Source organism: Xenopus laevis, chromosome 4L, assembly GCF_017654675.1.
Source record: "Xenopus laevis strain J_2021 chromosome 4L, Xenopus_laevis_v10.1, whole genome shotgun sequence".
NCBI lineage: Eukaryota > Metazoa > Chordata > Amphibia > Anura > Pipidae > Xenopus > Xenopus laevis.
This window is the reverse complement of record NC_054377.1, coordinates 25,950,271-25,972,707: the sequence shown is the minus strand read 5'-3', so window position 1 is coordinate 25,972,707 and position 22,437 is coordinate 25,950,271. Positions and strand designations below refer to the sequence as shown.

Genomic DNA, 22,437 nt, shown 5'->3' with positions numbered 1-22,437 from the left:
TATAAATTAATTTATTAATAATAGTTATATGCTCAGTCTGCTTAGGGTCACATTTGGATGCCATTTAGGATAAACAATAAGCCTTTTGTATAAATAAATTATAATGAAATACATAAGGATAGTCACTCCCAGCATCTCTCCTTCTTTTGTTTCTCCTTTCCACCCCCCCCCCCAAAACCTCAGCACTGTGCTTTCATTTCAGATGGTTCAGTCCTCTGTCATCCTGCCTTTCCTTTCACCCTCCCATCCTCCTTCAGTTTCTCCTCCCCCATTTGCTTTGTTGTAGGGTGTGTGTGTGTGTATGGTACAGCTGCAGTAAAGCGACTGATCAGCATCCTGTATCCCTCCACTACCAGACAGACAGGTGGGTACCACAAATTAAAATTTCTAGCTCAGAGGAGAAGGGAGGTGCAGGGTATATTTTGTAATGGATGCACAATTTTGTAATGATGCACAATTCATTTATTGCTGTTCTGCTGCCCAGTGGGAGTAATGTGCCCCTCCCTGCAGTTCCATCCTTGCAAATGGCCTGGAATTGTGTGTGGATAAATCTAGAAAGGGGAATCTAGGAGGCAGTAAAGAATATGTGACACGCAAAGATAGGGAAATGCATTGTGGTTTGATGATGATGACCGAGGACAGATATGAATGAATGAAGGGCATGCATATAGTAATTCAGGCCAGTGGATCTCACAAGCCACGGCTGAGCAGATGAAGAAAATGAATAATTGTGATAATACCCAAGGATGGAGATGAGAGAATGAATGGCTGAAGAGCAGGCATATAGTAAATCGGATCTTGCAAGCCAAGGCCTCGCCACAAGTAGCATTTGTCGGTAATGATTTTGTTTGGTACTGAAAAATATTCTGTTAATATTCAGTAAAGATGGAGGGCAGGGCTACTTTCAGTCACATCTGCTGCAGATATTTGATAGCAATGGTATCAAGTGTGTGTGCTGGCCTTCTGACCAAACATATTGCACATTGGCTAAGAGGCGATGTGAGGCCTGTGTCACCAGAAATAAAATGATCCACAGGATAGTTTATGTCACTATATAGGTTTATCACAGAATATGCGCACAGCTACATAATGCCTATTTATGTAAATATTTTATACACACACATATATACAGTAGAACCTCAATTTTACATCCTCTGATTTTAAGTTTTCCTCGTTTTATATTGTTTTTGTGGTCCCACTTATATATTATGAATAATATGTTTCCTTATTTTACATTTTCCTGGATTTTGCACCATTTTTTTCTGGTCACCTGAAAAACGTAAAAAAATGGGGGTTCTACTGTATATATAACACTAATCAAAATAGACTATTTTGATTTAAATGAAACCCAAAGAGAAAGAACCCCACAAAATAACTCATTGCATAGGTATATGCTCCCTTAAAGTCAGTATTTAGTAGATGTACCTTTAGTAGTATTTTCAGCCTTTAGCCTGTGTGCATTGGTCTCTAATGTTTAGCAGATAGAATGGGCATTGCTTTTTGGCTGGGCAGGCTCAGGGCATAGAGTTATGGAGGTTACATTAAGGGATACCATTAGCAAATACAAACAATTCATGGTAGCATTGCTTTATTAAACTCAATAATTATAACTAATATATATAATTTATTTAGGGATTTTGCAAGGCACTTAAGTAGCAAGGAATATAAGTTTGGGGACTATTATTAATATTAAGTATGTGCAAATTAGCCACTTTCTTATATCTATGATTAAAAATACTTAATTTAAGGCCAAAGGTATTGGTACACTTTATACGGCCAAAAGTATCTGCACAACCCTTCTAAAATTGCATGTTGATTCTCAGACAACTCTGAGCTTGGTGGATGCCAGGGGCAATGCAGCTGGTCTGAAAGTTTGGTGGAGGAAGTATAGTGGTGTGGAGTTCAAGCTGAATTCTACAGCATATAATTTTAACTCTGTGCTTCCTATTTATTGGCAGACCCGGACTGGCATGCTGTGGGCTCTTTCCAATGTCAGAGGGGCTGCTGTAAGTTGCCAAAGACAGTCACTAGCAGGCTATTTCGGCCTATTATTAATCCCAATTGGGACCTGCTTTGTGGCAACAATTTGGGGAAGACCCATTCATCTTTCCACATTATAATACCCCTATGCAAAAAGAGAGGGCCATACAGTTATTTGCTTTTGCTCATATAAATTATATAAATAAGTATATAAATATGTGTTATATAGTGGTGCACCTTGTATTATTTTTATGATAACAGAATTCTCCCCAGGTGCATTAACTGGCATTTTTTCCAGGCCCGCCATCTCCACTCTGTCCTGCACTTAACTAAAATAAATAGAACGGTTAAAGAATCCGGTAGGGCTGAATGCTGTATTTGCTGCTGCATGCAGTCAACTCGGCTTCCATCAAAGCTGTTCTATTTTGTCTTAGGGTCAGGGCACACTCTTAGATTCAGGGAGATTAGTCGCCCGGCGACAAATCTCCTCTTTTTATGGGCTACTTAATCTCCACGAACTGCCTCGCATACTAGGCTAGAATGTAAATTGCTGGCGGCATGGCACTCAGAGCGCTTTGTTTTCCTTAGTCAGGCGAACTGCTTCCCGCCGGCTAGAATGTAAATCGCCACCAGGATGGCACTCGAATTGCTTTGTTTTCCGAATGTCGAAACTTCGGGCGACTTCAGAAAACAAAGTGCTCCGCATTCCATCCCGTCTGCGATTTAAATTCTAGTTCGGGGAGATTAGTCGCCCCGAAGAAGAGATTTGTTGCCGGGCGACCAATATCCCCGAATCTGAGCGTGTGCCCTGACCTTAATGTGTTAAGGGAGGCGATTGTTTGTTTATTTTTCACTGACCACTCCTTTCCGCCTGGCTGATGCTTATTGATGGGGAGAACACTTGGTTGCAAATGAGATAATGTTTTTCAAGTAGTTTTATCTGATGTTGATTGGCCCACCAACAATTACCCCAGGTTATCCTTAAAACTGTACTATTAAATTTGATTCTAAATCTAGAAAATTCTAATAAACAGTTTATAAAAAAACTGTACTATTGAAATGTAATCGTTTTACAATTACATTAAGCAAATATGGGGAGATAGAACATACCATAAGGGTATATAATCGGCAATTGGATATGTGACTCTGGTACATAATGGGAAATTCAATTTGAAGGCTTCTAGGGTGTTTATGCAGAGAAAAGAAAAGCTGAAATCATTGCATGCAAAATATGAGAAATAGGATAGTTGGCACTTTGCCTGTGTTTCCAGAGGAAGTACTAAAATTGTTTGGAAATCTTACAATCATACAATCTTGCAAGGCACTGCACTTCATTTATAAACTCAGAGGCTGAGATTGTCAAATGTCTGACAATTGTATTCATACATCTTATTGCAAATATGCAATATCAGTACAGATTTCTTAATACTGTATATCAACCCAAATGTGTCCTGATTTACTTATACTTAATGTTGTTGAAGAAGTACTGATAAAAGACCTATTTTAGGTGTAGAGAATAATGTACTTTCTACTGTAAAATAATATGGATATAATAAGGATATTAAAGTTCACTATAACTTCCAAGATTTTAATTCCCCATTGAAAAGACAGTGTGCTTACCTCTATTCCATTGCATGCGGACTTTTGCACATTCGGCAGTGAGAGGCTTATAAAATGGCCTTTGCATTGTAGTAATTCAACCAATCAGAGCCAGGCCAAGTATTATTGAAGCTTAATGGACAAGGAAAGTCTAAAATAGAATAAGGCTAGAAATGCTGTATTTTGTATACTAAGCATAAACATGAACTTACTGCACCACAAGCCTAAACAAATAACTTATGCTTTCAAAGTTGGCCACAGGGGGTCACCATCTTGTAACTTTGTTATACATATTTTCAAGACTAAGACTGTGCACATGCTCAGTGTGGTCTGGGCTTCTTAGGGATCGTCATAAATGATGAAAACAGGGAAACAAACAAAGCTGCTGGAGTTCTGAAAGGTTGGGAAGGAAGGCGGGGGCTCCCCCTGCTGTTCATAAGTATGATTGTTTCCCTGCTCAGCAGTTAGGGACCGTCTGACAATTCCTATCCACAGCAGTAAATGAAGGGAGAATTTCACTGCATACAGTCAGGTTTCTTATAAAAACCTGTACACATTTTTTAATTAAATTATATTGGAGATAGGTTTCTTTTTCATTAAAGAAAGTAAAATGGGATTTTATTTTTTTGCCTTTACATGCCCTTTAAGGCAAGGACATCAGTTGCCCACACTTTTTAGCTGCCTCCACCAACTACTAGTGACAGACAAAGGCAGGATCAGCATAGAAATTATTATAGAAGTTATTATGGACATGACATTGAACTGCAGTCTCTCTTTACCCATGCGAAGGTAGAGCTGTGATTGGTTACCACTATCCTACAGATTCTAGAGAAGGACCATTAGCACTATCACTTCCCATTTGTAATCCTGATAGGTACCCGTGAGAACCTATAGTGAGCCTGTAACCTACACCTAACTCCAGTGTGGAGTATTATTTATCAATGGCTACAGTATAAGCCAGATACTATTTATTAAAAGGTGAAATAGCATTTGACACAGGTCACCAAAAGGCAATTCCATGACTCTCTATTCACTTGTATGTAATTTTATGGACCTGTTTATCAAAGGTTGAAATATTAATAACTCCTTGGTGAATATGCTTCATAGGAATTCCATACAAATCAATAGAGATGGAATTTCTAGAGGCAAGCTCTTTATCAAATTTTGATAAATATGGATCAGTGTCCTTTTTAACTAGAAATGTTTTCTTTGGTAAAATGTATAATTGCATAGTATAACCCATTTAAAGGCCTGTATAGTAGCCCATTGTGTAGCCTCCTCATGAACAGCTGTCTCTGTGCACAGCAGAGAGTGCCCTAATGTACCTATTATGCGAGGACCCACAAATGTAATATTCCATGTGGCTTTTTATACAGCAAATCATACAAAATCATTGATGTATTTCTGGCTTTCATTGCTCCAAAAATAAATTATATATCTATAGCTACTAAGTTGCGTAAGTAAAAAAACAAACATCCATCAGGTTTAATCTTCTTGCCAAGTCAAACCAGCCTGCTTTCTAGGCACCCAGACCTATCTCCCAACTCTCTAATATATCTACAGTGCAGCCACTTCAGAGAGAAAATGCTACATTCACAGCCCTCACTGTAAATACCCTCTTAACGCCTTTTTCCATGCAGCACAATGAAAGGAGACACACCAGTGAACAGCACTCTGAGTGTTGGACAGGCAAGAAAAATGGTGGAGCAGCTGAAGATTGAAGCCTCCATGTGTCGTATTAAGGTGTGTACAAATATGTAAATACTTGTGTCCGATATCTACCATTTAGCTTGCACTTGCATAGTAAATCCAGTTAGTTTTTAAAATGTGTTTGTTTATACAGCATAATGGGGATGAAACTAGTTTTCATTTATTTATCATGCTGTATAAAGATCGGAGGAGAAAATCACCAGTGATGTTGCCCGCAGCACCCATTTAGATGTTTTTTAAGTTTTCTAACTTGTGACTGCTGAAATCGAATTGCTGATTGGTTGCTATGGGCAACATCACTGGTGATATTTTCCTCCAATTTTTACACAGTATGATAAATAGGCCTCACAGTGGCCTGGAGATGTATGTTGCATGTTACAGGCAGCACATGGCTCTCATGGCAGATTCCAGAATGGAGAAAACACTCGCAGAATGCATCTGGATAGACACTAACTAGTAGTTTCAGTTATAAGTTCCTGGGTCAAATAAGGCAGGAGGAAATGCAAATAACTGCTTTTGTCTGTATTGCACGATTGCTACTTTAGGTAAGAAACGTGTTTGTTTAGGGCTATAACATACTTTGAAATTCTAGGGGGTTATTTATCAAAATCCAAATTTATCTCATATTCTAAAATATACTTCATCTGCACAGGTTATTTCCTCTTATTTATCAATGCATTTTCCTGAAAAATTCCAGTTCAGGAAAAAAATAGAAAAAATTGTGAAAATCGTACAAAAATTAGAATCATACAGATTTTTTAGGTTTTCTGCCCAAAAACACAATTTTTTTTGGATTTTTGCCCAAAAACCACAAAATCTTCTGATTTTTGCAAGTAAAAAATCTTATTCCCAGTGTCGGCAGTGCCGGATTTGCTGGGCGGGCGCCCATAGTCTTCCTGTTTTTTCTACCTCTCACTGCATTACTTATATATGATCAAGTTTTCATGGTATTTGATCATTTATTTATAGTTTTATTGGACCTCAGTAACATGTGCCTAGTTGTAAAGTAAAATAAGGGTTACACATGTGCTTTTGATCAATGCCTTGCATTGCTTTTTATTTGCTTCAATATATTTTGAGAATCTAATGACCCCAGAAATTAGTGGTCAAAATAGTTAGTGCATTTTTTTTTTTTTTTGCTAATGACAAGTTTTTGACAGAGTTTATCATTCCAACAAATAAGAAGCAACACCATGCAGGGAGAGGCAATGTGCCATAGACCTTACAGTCTCATTTGTTGCCTCCTAATACTCCCATATGTACCTGTGTATGAAGGTAGTGCTTGACATGTTTCTTTAATTCACAAAATACACAATGCCAAAATCCCCCGATTCACCCTTCTTTGTCCCATGATGAATATTGACTAAAAAACATGTGTTCTGGGGTATTTTCGGATGTGAAATCAAATGGCAAGCACCAGCACAGTAACTTTCAAGGGATCATTATTGGCAATAAAGGGTGATTTTTTGTGTTTGACGGGGGAGGCCCATTTATCAAAGGTCGAATTTCAAATTCATGTGAATTCGAATATACTTAACAGGTCGACTGGGAGTTTATTTAAGAAAAAATTTGAATGTCCAATATTCGATTGAAAAGTTCCGACCCAAAAATTTGAATCGTATTCAATTCGTACAAACCGAGTTTTTCCCCCGAAAAAAAAACAAAACCTTGAATGTCAGGAAAACTATTAACATCTCCAAATGGCTCAGCGGACCTCCATTGACTTGTACAGGAACTTGGCAGGTTTGAGGTGGAGAATATTTGAATTAGGACTGTTTCCATGGTCGAGGTGTGATAAATTTCACACATTCGAATTTTAATCCCCCTATCAAAATGTAAATTCGAATGTTTGAATTTTGACAACAAAAAAAAACCAACTTATTATTCAACCCTTAAATAAATCTGCCACTGATTGTTCACTGTGGTTGCACTTAAGAATCACTATAAATGGTATGGTGTAGAATTGAGCTGCTCCAAGTCCAACTGGAGAGTGTTAAAACATGCACTTCATATACTAAGATTGTTTAGAAGTGATTGCCACCTCGCAAAAATATCAAGTAGAAATCTAATGTTTTGCCTCCTGTGTTCCCACCCAATGCAGGTCTCTAAAGCAGCTTCAGATCTCATGACATTCTGCGATGCTCACACTTGTGAAGATCCTCTTATAACTCCAGTGCCCACCTCGGAAAACCCTTTCAGAGAGAAGAAATTCTTCTGTGCCCTCCTCTGACACCTTCACTAAGGCGCACACACCCTTGGACCGGGCTACTGGCACCATTCCCAAACCCTTTTACTGAAATCCCTTTGTCCTATTGACTCTCCTCTCCACCATTTGCGTGGTTTTAATGCCGTTTTCTTTCCTATTAAAGGACAGAAATGTTGGTAAAAACATACCCCCCTTCATATCAAAGACAAGGGGATTGTTGGAAACTTCACCTGTTCCTGTTCCTTTCCCTGCCCTGGGTTGTGGGAATGTTCACATCAGTATTTATTTGTAAATTGAAACAGTGATTAATAAACATTGCCAAAAAAAAAAAACAGCCTGAATCAAACTGAAGCAATGTTTAAGACTAGAATAACTATTTACATTGGTAACGCAATCAAGTTTGTGGTTGTGCTAAAGCTTCCATAGAGTACAAAAATGTAATTGCGAATCATGTGTCCATCCCAATAAATGGGTTACATTCCAGTAGGTTAGCTTGTTCCTTACGGTGTCCCATTTTATTTAGGAATAGTCCACAGTACAATGGGCTGTATAGTAGACTGAGGAGAAGTCCACTGGGGATGCTGCCAGATGCAGGGAATCTCTACTTCTTCTCTGTTAGGAAATTCTGTGAATTAGGAAAAAAAAAATTGTTATTGTAATGTATTAATTTATGTACAATGCCCCCCAAAATTATGGGATTGGGGGTGGCTTCATCCAAATGCAAGTTAAGCCTGCCTTCCCACAGATTAAAGATGGACATACACAAACCAATTCACACTATTGTACAAAACTTAATTCCATATTGTATTAGGTACATTAGGTGGCAGCCTGCTGATTCCTTAGAATACATTAATATTTGCCAATGCACCATATCTGCCAGTCTATGTTTCATTGGCAGATGAAGAGAAGCAGCTCGGGCATCTCTGATCCAGAGAAAAGAAAGGCAGCCCATGCAGTGTATGGGCAGTGGCACAGTATCCTTAAATTGGTGGTTCACTTTTAAGGTAACTTTTATTATGTTATAGAACGGCCAATTCTAAGCAAGTTTTAAATTATTTATTTTTTATAGTTATTTGACTTTTTCTTCTGATGGCCTTTAAATGGGCGTCGCTGACCCCTTCTAAAAAGAAAATGCTTTGTAAGGCTACAAATGTATTGTTTTTAGGGATGCACCGAATCCACTATTTTGAATTTGTCCGAACCCCCGAATCCTTTGAGAAAGATTCGGCATATGCAAATTAGGGGTGGGAAGGGGAAAACATTTTTTTTTTATTTCCTAGTTTTGTAACAAAGTCACGAGATTTCCCTCCCCGGTATCCGGCTGGGCAGAAGGATTCGGCCGAATCCTGCTGAAAAAGACCCGAATCCTGGCCGAATCCCAAACCGAATCCTGTTTTTGCTACTTTTTATTACTCATCTTTCTATTCCGGCCTCTCCTATTCCAGTCTCTTATTCAAATCAATGCATGGTTGCGAAGGGAATTTGCACAATAGCAACCAGATTGCTCAAAATGCAAATTGAAGATTTGCGGAATAAAAAGCTAAATAACCTTAAATAATAATAAATGGAAACCAATTGCAAATCACATATTAAAAGTTATCTCAAAGGTGAACAACCCCTTTAACCTTTAAATTGGCCATACACTATTAGACCCGCTCATTTGGAGAGGTTGCAAAACGAGAGGATCTTAACCCAATGTGCCCACTAACAGCAGGGTGATATTGGGTTAATCCGAACGTTCGGCCCTGGGGCTGAATGATTGGATTACAATGATGCAAATGGATGCCGACGGGCCGCAGGACCACATCAACTAGAGGATGTGGTCGTGGATCTAATTAAAAAAAAAAAAAATCAAACTTGCCTGATCGATATTTATGACCTATTTATGGCCTGATATTGATTAGGGGACCAGACGGAAACCCCCACATTCCCCCATTCCTTGTCACTAATTGTAGTTTCATATTGAATTTGAAGGCTGAAGATTTACAGCTTTGTGGTCCAAAGGTACCATTCACACCTGTGTATAGTTTGAAAGGTGGATAGCATGACAGATTGTAAAAATGTAATTCTATGTGCCACGGACTATCAATGTAAAAACAAAAAAGCAGGGAGCACTCATTGAACCTTTGATGAATCTCCGCTGTTCCATTAGGCAAACCGCTCCCGATGCGTGAAGATTTCAACAATATTCTTTCGACACGCAGAACCAGCAGCTTTAAAACATCCTTTTATTTGAAAATCTTTAAAAACAACAGGCAGAGCGCATAACAGTCAATACGCTTGACCCGTTTCGTGGACAAAACCACTTCATCAAAAGCTTTTGAGGAAGTGGTTTTGTCCACGAAACGTGTCGAGCGTATTGGCGGTTATGCGATCTGTCTGATGTTTTAATGATTATCAAATAAAAGAATGTTTTAAAGCCGCCGGTGCTCCGTGTCGAAAGAATATGTGCCACGCACCGCAGTACACCGGAAATAAATAAATAAATACAGTATTGCTAAAGGGGTCAATGTGTATTTGATGGTATTCTTTGTTTTATTATACAAATTTCTCAAAGAATGCAGTTTTCCGGATAGGTTGGATTTTTTGGGTTGAACCCGAGTCTTTACCTAAATGCAATAGCTGCACATCATATGCATGAAATTAACGGACAGTTAATTTTACATGTACCGTACCGTACGTCACCTAGAAGTGTGAACACCAAAACCCTTTTTGGGATTAATGAATGAAGATTTGGGAAGTTATGATGCCACCTATTTGGAATAGAAAAAAATTGCTGTGCAAAATACCTGTAATCTCCCTCTGCCATCGGCCTAAAGGTGGGTATACACAGGGTGACATGTTCTGTAGGCTGGTGGATATTAAAGGGGTTGTTCACCTTCCAAACACTTTTTTCAGTTCAGTGGTTTTCAGATTGTTCCCCAGAAATAAAGACTTTTTTCCATTTATGTTTTACTGTTGTTCCAAAATCTTAGTTTAAAGTTGAATGTTCGTGTCTCTGGTGTTTGAGTCTGGCAGCTCAGTAATTCAGGTGCAGACTCTAAACTGTTACAATTTTGCAACATTTAGTTGATACATTTCTCAGCAGCATCTCTTGAGTATTAGCAACTATTGTATCAATTCTAACAGCTGCCTGTAATGAAACCCAGAGATTCTGCTCAGCAGGGACAAAGATAAAAAATGTATCAACTAAATGTATCAATTCAGAACAGCTTACAGGGTCGGCGACCCCCCCCTCCCAGAGCTGCTTTAGAAGGTGAAAAATTACACTTTACAGTTCAATATTAGAAAAACGGTGACACATAGAAAATAGAAAGTATTTGGAAAAAGTCCCTATTTCTGGTGATCTATCTGAAAACAACTAGTTGTTTGAAGGTGAACAACCCTTTAAGCAATTTATATATCCATGGAGATAGCCAGATTGTGTTTTTCTGTTCAATGGCTGGAAGATGGCAGCTCTAACTGGAAGCCAGTTTTGAGGAATAAGCTGTGGCACCATTCCAAGCAGAGAATAAGAAGATGAAATTTATGCGATTGCTGTCAAATGGCACCCAGAGGTAATACACACGTCCAGACAGTTGGGCAGTATGATCAAAACTGGCCAAAATGCTCAACCACGAGGGACGTGCAGCCTAAAATATCATTGGTTGAAGACTTACTAATATCCTCTCCAGCTCTTCAATATCTGGTTTATCTACCAATATCCTGTAGAGAAAATTAAAAAAAAAAAACATATGTGAATAAAGGGAGACAAATCAACATGAACTTGTTATGGTTAGTTAGAGGATACAGCAAAGACAGCAAGGATTTTCCTCCATTGTTAAGCGTTATGCGATTAAAGGATAAGTAAACCTTTAAAATAAGTGAATGTAAAATTGATTAGGGTGCTATTCTAAGCACTTTTGTTGTGTACTTTTATTATTTATTTTGTTTTCATTCCAAGCTATTAAGGGATTCATATACTGTTAATATGAATGAATTAATTTTGTTACAACAGCGGCAGTTTCCCACCAGTCTGACCAAGTAGTTGTCAGGAGAAAGAAAGAGGCTGATCTGATGTTCTTCTGCTTAGGAAAGATGTGAGAAAGGTTTCTAATTTTGTTCCTAATCAGAAAAACATCAGAGCAGCCTCTTGCTTTCTTCTTTGACTACTTGGTCAGACTGGTGGGAAACTGACCAGCAGGTGGCGCTGTTGTAACAAAATGCATTAATTTATTCATATTAACAGTACATGTATCCCTTAATATCTTGGGATTAAAAACAAAATAAATAATGAAAGTACACGACAAAAGTGCTTAGAACAGCACCCTAATCAATTTTACACTCACTTATTTTAAAGGTTTACTTTAATGACAAACTAATGGAGTCATTGCGTCAAAAGGGCAGTTCACCTTTAAGTTAACTTTTGGAATGTTATAGAATGGCTAATTCTAACCAGTTTTTCAATTGGTCTTCATTACTCTTATTTCTAGTTTTTACAGGGTCGGATTTGGGGGCCCGGGGCCCCCTCCTGACCCCCAGCTTGCCGACTCCACGAACAAGCAAAATACGTGCATGCGCGTGCAAAAGATGTGACATGGCTGCACGAACAAAGAATGTGACGTGCATGAACGCACAAAGGACACGTGCGAAAAAGACCCAAATGCGCTGCAGAATTACGTTTCTTTTCTGGGGAGTAGTTCTGGGCCAGCGGGGGCCCGAGGGCTGGGCCCACCGGGTTTTTTCCCGGTGTCCCACCGACCCTGAGTTTTTACATTATTTGCCTTCTTTTTCTGACTTTTTTCAGTTTCAAATGGGGTCGCTGACCCCATCTAAAAACAAATGCTCTGTAAGGCTACAAATGTATTCTTATTGCTTCTTTTTTATTAGTCATCATGCTAGTCAGATCTAGGTTCAGACTAAGAATTAAAATAGGCCCTGGCATTTCAGGTACACATAGGCCCATACAGCCCACTAAATAGTGACTTTCTATGGCACCTTTTAGCAGCCCCTCTGGCATTTGCCAGAACCCACAGATTGACAGTCCAGGCTTGAGTCAGACCCTCTCCTATTCCAGTCTCTTATTTAAATCAATGCATGGTTGCTAGGGTCATTTGGACTCTAGCAACCAGATTGCTGGAACCACAAACTTGAAAGCTGCTGAACAAAATGTTAAATAACGACAAAACCACAAATAATTAAAAAGTATTATATTCTCTCAGAATATCACACCATACTAGAGTAATCTTGAATAAGATCAATAAATGGTTCCTGCACAACTGCAAAGGGAACTATTACTACCCAGAACCAGCACAGCCGTATTATTTGCCATCAACACCCTGAACCAATCAAAACACGACCGCCATCAGGCAGTGACCAATCCGAAGCCGAATACCCTTGTTGTGGTTAATCCCGCTGCTGCGTTACCTCTCCAGACTCTCATTGATATGGCGGACATTAGCGGATATCGCTCTAGTGACAGCGCTTAGTTTTCCCAGCGCATCATTCAGGGCCTTCGCTTCACCCCCGAGATCAGGTGGGGCATGTACGAGAAGCCCAGAGCTCCGACGGAACATGGCAGCCTTTTTCTCTTCAGCCATTTTATTTCAAGTTAGAATGCACCCGCGCTTCATTTTAATTGGACAGTCAGCAAGTCCAAAGTCGCGCCTTTTTTTCAAACTTTATTTAAAGACACAGCTAAATGAGGGGTCGGCGCTTGCTTTGCTTCCCTGATTGTGGTTCTATTTTGACCCCTATTTTCTGGGTTCGATGTCTGTATATTGCCACTGTCCCTGAGCTGAGTTTCAGTGCCACACTTTTGACAGACACCTCTCAAACAGAACTCACGCCATGTTGTCAGTGCAAATAATAATCAACATGAGCAACTGAATAAGCCACGCCCATTTAAAATAATCCGAATGTTCCAATAACATGAATATGCTGAACTGCATTCTGATGCTTGTTAAAATCACACCACTGGAAAGTGGCTCTGAATCACGTTTTCTTTCTTAATGCAAAAAAAGGAGACCTTTAATCAAATAGTGCGGAATAATTTCACAGATTTTTGAGCACACCCATTTTTTTGGTCACACCCCATAATTACATGTCCATTTTACAAAATTTGGCAGGTTATGAAAGTTTGAACACATTTCTGTGGATTTTATGTGTTATTACACTTTTGATAATGAAGATGAATTGCCCTTTAGGGTAAGGGCACACCTGGCGGTTCGGGGAGATTTAGTCGACTGGCGACTAATCGCCTCTTCTTTGGGGCGACTAATCTCGCACACCTGGCGATTCCCTGAACGGCTTCCCCGTCTTTCTCCGGCTATAATGAAAAAATGCCTGCGGCATGGCACACGCGGTACTTCGTATTCCGAACTCACTCGAAGTTCGGGCGACTCCGGAATACGAAGCGCCGAGTGTGCCATGCCTCAGGCGGTTTTTCATTATAGCCGGAGGAAGACAGGGGGAAGCCATTTGGGGAATCGCCAGGTGTGCCCTTACTCTTAAACTGCAAATCAGAGACCCCCTTATCTAAAACTGTTACAAAAGTATCTGAAGCATCTATTATGGGCTCTTTGCCAAAAACCAATTAAGTTAGAAACATTTTATCTTTTTCTGGCTATTCAGTGCTGGAGATCAAAGAGAAAGTTGGGACATTTCCGTACAAATGCGGCACTGCGGGTTGAGCTGTCAAAAGCGGGACTGTCCCAAGAAAAACGGGACAGTTGGGATGTATGCAAGTGCACTTCCAGGGTTACTGAGCATGCAGAAAATGCTCACCAGCATCCCTTTCCATGGCCATGAAGTGTGCACTAGAGTCCTGTGTGGGGCCAATTTTTGAAACTTCACACATTCCTCAATGAACCCTTTAGCCAAGAACATTTTTCAAGACCATTTTATGGCCACGTCCATTTTAGAAAATTTGTCAGGTTATCAAAGTTTGAACACATTTCTGTGCACTGTTTTATGTTATAAGCGTTTTGCTAATGAAAGTGAATTGCCCTTTAAGCTGCTAGTCTCAGTTTTGCCAAGAGACCTTCTTATCTCAAAGGGGAACTCCACACAATCATAACTTAAGCTTTTTGAAAAGTAAACATAATTTCAAGCAACTTTGCTATTTAAATCAATTAAACAATATGCAGACTCTTAATGATTTTTAATGGTTTGGAACAGTTCCCTAAGCCTAGCCTCCTGCTCTCCTTCTGATCTGTCTGACTACTTTGCTGAGCTGGCTGACTACTGTTACTTTGTATAAGCAGCCATCTGTCCTCAGCCTGCATCCTCCAAACCCCACAATTCCCTGCACACATGATTTCAATAAGGAACAGAGCATCACAGTGCAATGCATTGTGGGTTATGTAGTTCCTGCATGCTGTCTGTAAGCTGTGGAGTAGTTATTACAATTTGTAACATCAGTATTTAGATCCTCCTTCCCTGCCAGGATTTCAAATGATGCAGAAAGAGAAGAACTGTTAAACAGCTGGATTTCAGCATAGAAAATGGCATTTATTCATACTTTTTGAAGAAACGGCAACATTTTTATGCCGGCCACAAATTTTCTCTCTCTAAATGCATTAAAGTCAATGGGCGTTTTTTCTTATGGTGACTTTTTTGTCCTAATGCATTATGGCAGAGAAACATGCTGCTATTTGGGGAGATTAGTTGCCCATCGACAAATCACTCGGGCGACTAATCTCCCCGAATTGCCTTCCCGCCAGTTAGAATGTAAATCGCTGGCAGGATGGCACTCGAATCTAGTGATGGGCGAATTTATTCGACAGGCGCGAATCCGCGGTGAATTCCCGCAATTCGCCGCCGGCGAATAAATTCTCGAAACCATCGAAAAAATTTGCCGGCGTCAAAAAAATGGATTCGCCATCACTACTCGGAAACCGTCGGCTTTCCAAAGTCGCCCAAGTTTCCTCGTGAGGCAACTTTGAGCGACTGCGGAAAAAGAAGCGTTACGAGTGCCATCCCGCGGTGATTTACATTCTAGCCGGTGGGAAGGCAGTTCGGGGAGATAGGTCGCCCAAAAAGAAGAGATTTGTCGCTGGGCGACTAATCTCCCCATATAGCAGCATGTGTCTCTGCCTTTAAAGTCAATAGTCGTTTTTTCTTGGCAAATTTCATAATCATAGGCCTACATGGCGTTTTGCTTCATGTGGGCTAGAAATAGTAAGGCTATCAATGTATGCACATTGCGAGGGGTGTTTGAACCTTTTTTTAATAAAAAAACTGAACAGCAATATTTGTGCCAGCCTGTCATCTATTGTTCTGATAGATGAGTGAGTGACCAGTTAAATTTGGCTCCACTAGTGTAGAGAGCAAATGCAGCCCCTGTTCTGTTGCTAAAGATTTAAAGGAACAGTAACATCAAAAAAAAAAAAAAAATGTTTTAAAAGTAATAAAAATATAATGCAGTTTTGCCCTGCACTGATAAAACTGCTGTGTTTGCTTCAGAAACACTACTATTGTTTATTTAAATAAGCGGCTGTGTAGCAATGGGGGCCATTCAAAAGAGTAAAGGCTCAGGTTACACAGCAGATAGCAGATAAGCTCTGTAGATAAGATTCTTTATTTGTCACATGCATAGTTATACAGGTACACTATGCAGTGAAATGCATCCTGATCCACTTTTTTAGACTGTGCAAAATTAAACATACTAGTTAAATACTACAACTAAGTACAAAAGGATTACCAAAAAAAAATAAGAATTTTAAGAAAAGTTTTAAATTAGAACATAATGGTGTTATTTATTATCCACTATTTAACCTGTGCCATATAGTCTTTTTTTCAATTTCCGCCATTGCTACACAGCAGCTTGTTTATATGAACTATAGTAGTGTTTCTGAAGCAAACACATCAGTATTACAAGTGCAGGGCAACACTGCATTATATTTTTCGAATTTTCAAGTTTATTTTAGTGATATTCGACTAGGGAATTAGTTAAAATTCGATTCGAGTTTTTAAAAAAAAAAAAAATCAAATTCGAATTTTGAAATATATCATGTACTGTACTGTAGAATTTGGCTATTCGCCACCTTAAACCTGCCGAATTGATGTTTTAGCCTATGGGGGACATCCTGGGATCAATTTGGAGTTGTTTGCAGCCTTCCTGAAAATCTTGTTTTTTTAGGAGAAAAAATTTGAATCGAATTCGATTCGAGTTTGTGGGTCCATCCCATTCACCAGATTTTGAAAAATTTCAATTGGTGTTTTTTTATTTGAATTTTGAGTTCATGGGAGTTTTTGCAAACTCCCATGAACTCTAAATTCGACCCTTGATAAACCTGCCCCTGAATTCGTGCAGTAACTAATTTCCAGCGAGAAATGTTCCCCAAGTCAAGATATTTCTTGCCTGTCCCATAATTTATCCTAATACAGTAGTTTATAATATGTGGATTGTTATGTCTGGTGCAACTGAGAAAACACACATTCATGCATCTTTTGAAGCCTCCTGCAAATTGCTCATTATACAAACACCAACAGGCGTTTCAACTTGGAGTTGCTATTTAGTACATTTGTATGCATTGCACCGTATGGCAAAAAATGGGTTAAATGAACTCATTTGGCTGGGGGGGGTTGTGCACACAAGAAAAAAAGATTCCTTGTTGAAAAGCATATTTATCAAAGGATGGACTTTCACTTTCACCCATTGATAAATACTCTTACTCATTTGAAAGTAGGGATGCATCGAATCCAGGATTCGGTTTGGGATTCGGCCTTTTTCAGCCGGATTTGTATTCGGCTGAATCCTTGTGCCTGGCCGAACTGAATCGTAATTTAAATATGCAAATTATGGGCAGGATTTCACATTACTTTTTGTCACAAAACAAGGAAGTAAACCAATTTTTCCACTTTTTGCAAATTCGGATTCGGTATTTGGCCAAATCTTCCATGAAGGATTCGACCAAATCCAACATAGTGGATTCGGTGCATCCCTATTTGAAAGCTGCAAAGAGTCAGAAGTAAAAGGCAAATAACTATAAAAAATAAATAATGAAAACTAAATGAAACGTTGCTTAGAACTGGCCGTTCTATAACATAATAAAAGTTACCTTAAAGGTGAACCACCCCTTTAACTCTAATTTCAGTTGGCTCCTGCCCCACGAAACAATATAGCAGAAGTCAGTTCTCCTCCAAGGGGAGAATTCACAAAAGTGGCATTACGAAGAATTTGGATAAACCCCCTCCCCCCCCCAAAAAAAACAGCAGCGTTTAGTTCGCTTTCATAGGAAGAATTCACAAAAGTGGCATTAGGACAAATTTATTTTAAAGGAGAACTAAACCCTAAAAATTAATATGGCTAAAAATGCCATATTTTATATACTGAAATTATTGCATCAGCCTAAAGTTTCAGCTTGTCAATAGCAGCAATGATCCAGGACTTCAAACTTGTCACAGGGGGTCACCATCTTGGAAAGTATCTGTGACACTCACATGCTCAGTGGGCTCTGAGCAGCTGTTGAGAAGCTAAGCTTAGGGCTCGTCACTAATTATCCAGCAGAAAATTAGGTTGCTAATATAAGCTGATGCTACAGGGCTGATTATTAAATTCTGATGCTAATTGCACTGGTTTCTGTGCTGCCATGTAGTAATTATCTGTATTAATTATTAATCAGCCTTATATTGTGACATTTCTATTCTATGTGTACTGTATATTGTGAGTCAGTTCCTAAGCTCAGTAAGTGACAGCAGCACAGAGCATGTGCAGTGAATCAGCAGAAAAGAAGATGGGGAGCTACTGGGGCATCTTTGGAGACACAGATCTTCCCTGCTAAAGGGCTGTGGTTGCCTTGGGCTGGTACAGAAACCCAAAATATAATGTACAACATTTCTAACTACTTCTTTACTTAAGCTTTAGTTCTCCTTTAAATGTAATAATGTTCATACACCAGAAAATCATAAAATAACAAATTCAAAATTGTCTGAATGAACACCAGTTTGTATTTTACACCACAATATATATTGCACGTATATTTTATTTATTTAGCGCTACTTGTGTATGTAGCGCTGTATAGAAGAACGATACATGAATAGAACAAACATGGGTCAACACAATAATAATGCAAAGTACGGTTACATTTAAGAATTAGAGACAAATGGAAGGAGGTCTCTGCCCCAAAGAGCTTATAAAAAAAAGTCAGTTTTACCTGTTCAACTCAACATTTCGGAATTCAATGCAACCACCTGAAGAATAGATATTATGTGCTGATGTACTATGGTAGCAAATGTGACAATCATGGTATAATACTGTGTTTTGTGGTTTCCCACCTCCAGCCCTGGGTAAACTTTGTATAGTTATATGGGCCAGAATAAGTATTGAACCGGTTATCCATAATGCTCGGGACCTTGGGTTTTCCGGATAACTTCCGGAACTTTCTGTAATTTGGATCTTCATACCTTAAAGCACCAGTAACATAAAAAAAACTTTTTAAAAATTTTTTTGTACTTAAAGGACAAGGAAAGTCTAAAATAGAATAAGGCTAGAAATGCTGTATTTTGTATACTAAACATAAACATGAACTTACTGCACCACAAGCCTAATCAAACAAATGATTTATGCTTTCAAAGTTGGCCACAGGGGGTCACCATCTTGTAACTTTGTTAAACATCTTTTCAAGACCAAGACTTGTGCACATGCTCAGTGTGGTCTGGCCTTCTTGGGGATCGTCATAAATGATCAAAACAGGGAAACAAACAAAGCTGCTGGAGTTCTGAAAGGCTGGGAAGTAAGGCTGGGGCTCCCCCTGCTGTTCATAAGTATGATTGTTTACTTGCCAGCAGTTAGGGACCATCTGACAATTCCTATCCACAGCAGTAAATGAAGGGAGGATTTCACTGCATACAGTCAGGTTTCTTATAAAAACAGTACACATTTTTTAAAGTATATTAGTAATTTAGAGAATGATATTACGAGATATTGTGGTTTTTGAGTTATTTAGCTTTTTATTCAGCAGCTCTCCAGTTTGCAATGTCAGCAATCTGGTTGCTAGGGTCCAAATGACCATAGCAACAATGCACCGATTTAAATAAGAGACTGGAATATGAAAGGAGAGAGAAGTAATAAAAAAGTAGCAATACCATTGTAGCCTTACAGAACATTTGTTGTTTTATATGGGGTCAGTGACCCTATTTGAAAGCTGGTCAGAAGAAAAAGGCAAATAATTAAAAAACAATCAAAAAAATAAATAATGAAGACCAACTGAAAAGGTGCTTAGAATTGGCCAGAAGTTATTTTAAAGGTGAACTACCCCTTTAATGATTTTAAGAAGAATGATTTTAACTTGCCACTAGGGATGCACCGAATCCACTATTTTGGATTCGGCCGAACCCCCGAATCCTACGCGAAAGATTCAGCCAAATACCGAACCTGAATTTGCATATGAAAATTAGGGTGGAAAGGGGAAAACATGTTTTACTTCCTTATTTTGTGACAAAAAGGCATGAGATTTTCCTGCTCGCCCCTAATTTGCATATGCAAATTAGGATTCAGATTTGGTCTTGCTAAACGGCCGAAACTTGGCTGAACCCCAAACCGAATGCTGGATTCGGGACATCCCTACTTGCCACTACTTCAAAAATACACACACACTATATCTAAAATAAGCTCACAATTTTACAAAACTTTGTCAGGAGAATAACTGCTTTCTCCCGTTGATACATCCAGGGGGTTATTTATCCAAGTCCAAAATTATCTCAATATTTTCTGCTACAAATTCCGATCAAATCTGCTCGGGTTTTTTTACGCTTGTTTATTATCACATTCTCTCGAAAATTAGCTTTGTGGGGGAAAAAAATCAGATTTTCACGATTTTTTCGATCCGATTTTCACGATTTTTTTGAAATTTTAACCAAAAACTTCGGGCAACCCAGCGCACATCAAAAAATCATTGGGATTTCTCCCACTGACTTATATGCAACCTCGCCAAGTCTGACATGCCGGATTTTCAGATTCTGACTTTTCCATCCCCAGGGTTTAATACATTCCGAAAAATGTGTGATTTTTTGAAATGTCTGATTTTATTTTAAAAAAAAAATAAAAATCACTTTTTCGTGATTTTTGCATTTGGAGATAAGTAAATAACCCCCCTAATATAGAACGGTTACCAAATGCACAATACTTATACTGAAGATCTTTTAACCCTTCAAGATCCATCTAATGTGTCCCATTATTGGTACCATACATTGCATTCTTCCCATAGGGTTACTTTTTTTTTATTTTTAAGGTAAACTTTGTTTTCAAAAACAAAACAGACAAAACAAAAAAAAAAAAGGGAGGGTAAACTACAGAAATCAATCATAATAAGACACGTAAAGCTTTCTGGGTCAAATGTATTGTTTCTATTCATTTCCATAGGGTTACTTTTGACCAAGATCTGCTGTGCAGGCTCATGGTGTAGTAATTCTATGTCTTCAACGTAGATTCCATCATTTATAGCACTTAAAGTGTGAACTAGGTTAAAACACAGATTTGTAAATGTACACAGATGTATTATTAGAACATTTATTTTAATCCTTTCTGTGCCAGATTAGCATTATTGCTCTAGTACTTCTATGCGGACTCTAAAATGCCCTGTACCCAATTTCTATACTCAGTTTAATTATTAACTGTTTGTTGTGAGGCATTTTACAATTGTGCCGCAAGCAAACCCCATGGAGTGTCTGGGATGATTTGTTGTGTGTGGGGGAGGCACTATTTGGGGACTGCATTGAAAAATACTCACTGGGTAGATTTGCTTTGTGCCTTTTCCTATGTTCAAGGGATACTGTCATGGGAAAACATGGTTTTTTTTTCAAAACACATCAGTTAATAGTGCTGCTCCAGCAGACTTCTGCACTGAAATCCAATTCTCAAAAGAATAGATTTTTTTTTTTTAATTCAATTTTGAAATCTGACATGGGGCTAGACATATTGTCCGTTTCCCAGCTGCCCCAGTCATGTGACTTGTGCCTGGCAGGCTGTTATTCATGTGACCACTTTCTGGCAGGCTGTTATTTCTCCTAATTAATGTAACTGAATCAGTGTCAGTGGGACTTGGCTTGGCTTTTACTATTGAGTCTTGTTTTTAGATCTACCAGGGAGCTATTATCTTGTGTTAAGGTCCCCAGAGACGCAAACATTTCTCTTGCCGAACGACCGATTTTAGCGAAGTCCGACCAATCCTTCGAAATTATCGTGCGGTTAGCGAGATTCGAACAATCGTACATCTTACGATTTTTCAGCCATATGTCAGGAAATTGATCGGCCAGGTCAAAAAATCTTTGTCTGTCCCAGTGCAATCTATCTATGTTTGCAGGGCCAAGCAGGCATCTCCCCTTTGTTTTCCTGGCAAATTGATCTTTTTAGTTGATGGTAAATTCGTACGATAGTTCCGAGAAGATCGTGGTCTCACGATCAGGATCTGATCTTTTAAAAATCTCAACATATATGGCCAGCTTTAGGGAGCTGCTATCTGGTTACCTTCCATTGTTCTGTTGTTAGGCTGCTTAGGGGGGAAAGGAAGGTGATATCACTCCAACTTGCAGTACAGCCGTAAAGAGTGACTGAAGTTTATCAGATTACAAGTCAGATGACTTGGGGCAGCTGGGAAATTGACAATATGTCTAGCCCCATGTCAGATTTCAAAATTGAATATAAAAAAATGTTTCCTCTTTTGAAAAATGGATTTCAGTGTAGAATTCTGCTGGAGCAGAACTATTAACTGATGTGTTTTGACAAAAAACATGTTTTCCCATGACAGTGTCCCTTAAACGGTTTATTGTGAGGCATTTTACAACTGTGCCACAAGCAATTCCGACTGTGTGTCTGGGATGATTTGTTGTGTGTGGGGGTGGCACTATTTGGGAACTGCATTAAAAATAATTTCTGGGTAGATTTTCTTTGTGCCTTTTCCTATGTTAAACATCATTTTTGGATTCATTTGTGGGGGGAAATGGTAGTTTCACCACTTGAT

General features: G+C 38.9%; 1 protein-coding gene and 1 long non-coding RNA gene across 2 annotated transcripts; one reads left to right on the top strand and one right to left on the bottom strand.

The window, feature by feature from the left end:
* The first annotated feature begins 205 nt into the window (after window positions 1-205).
* LOC108713902 (guanine nucleotide-binding protein G(I)/G(S)/G(O) subunit gamma-3) lies at window positions 206-7,986 on the top strand. The gene is made up of 3 exons (XM_018257611.2): window positions 206-364; window positions 5,220-5,322; window positions 7,391-7,986. The coding sequence occupies exons 2-3, from the start codon at window positions 5,224-5,226 to the stop codon at window positions 7,517-7,519; spliced, it is 228 nt and encodes a 75-aa protein (XP_018113100.1). The 5' UTR covers window positions 206-364; window positions 5,220-5,223; the 3' UTR covers window positions 7,520-7,986.
* LOC108713901 lies at window positions 7,837-13,128 on the bottom strand. Its single transcript, XR_001935239.2, has 3 exons — window positions 12,902-13,128; window positions 11,155-11,200; window positions 7,837-8,120 (listed from the first exon to the last, which is right to left on the bottom strand). It is a non-coding gene; the product is annotated as an uncharacterized LOC108713901 (long non-coding RNA).
* Window positions 13,129-22,437: the final 9,309 nt, after the last annotated feature.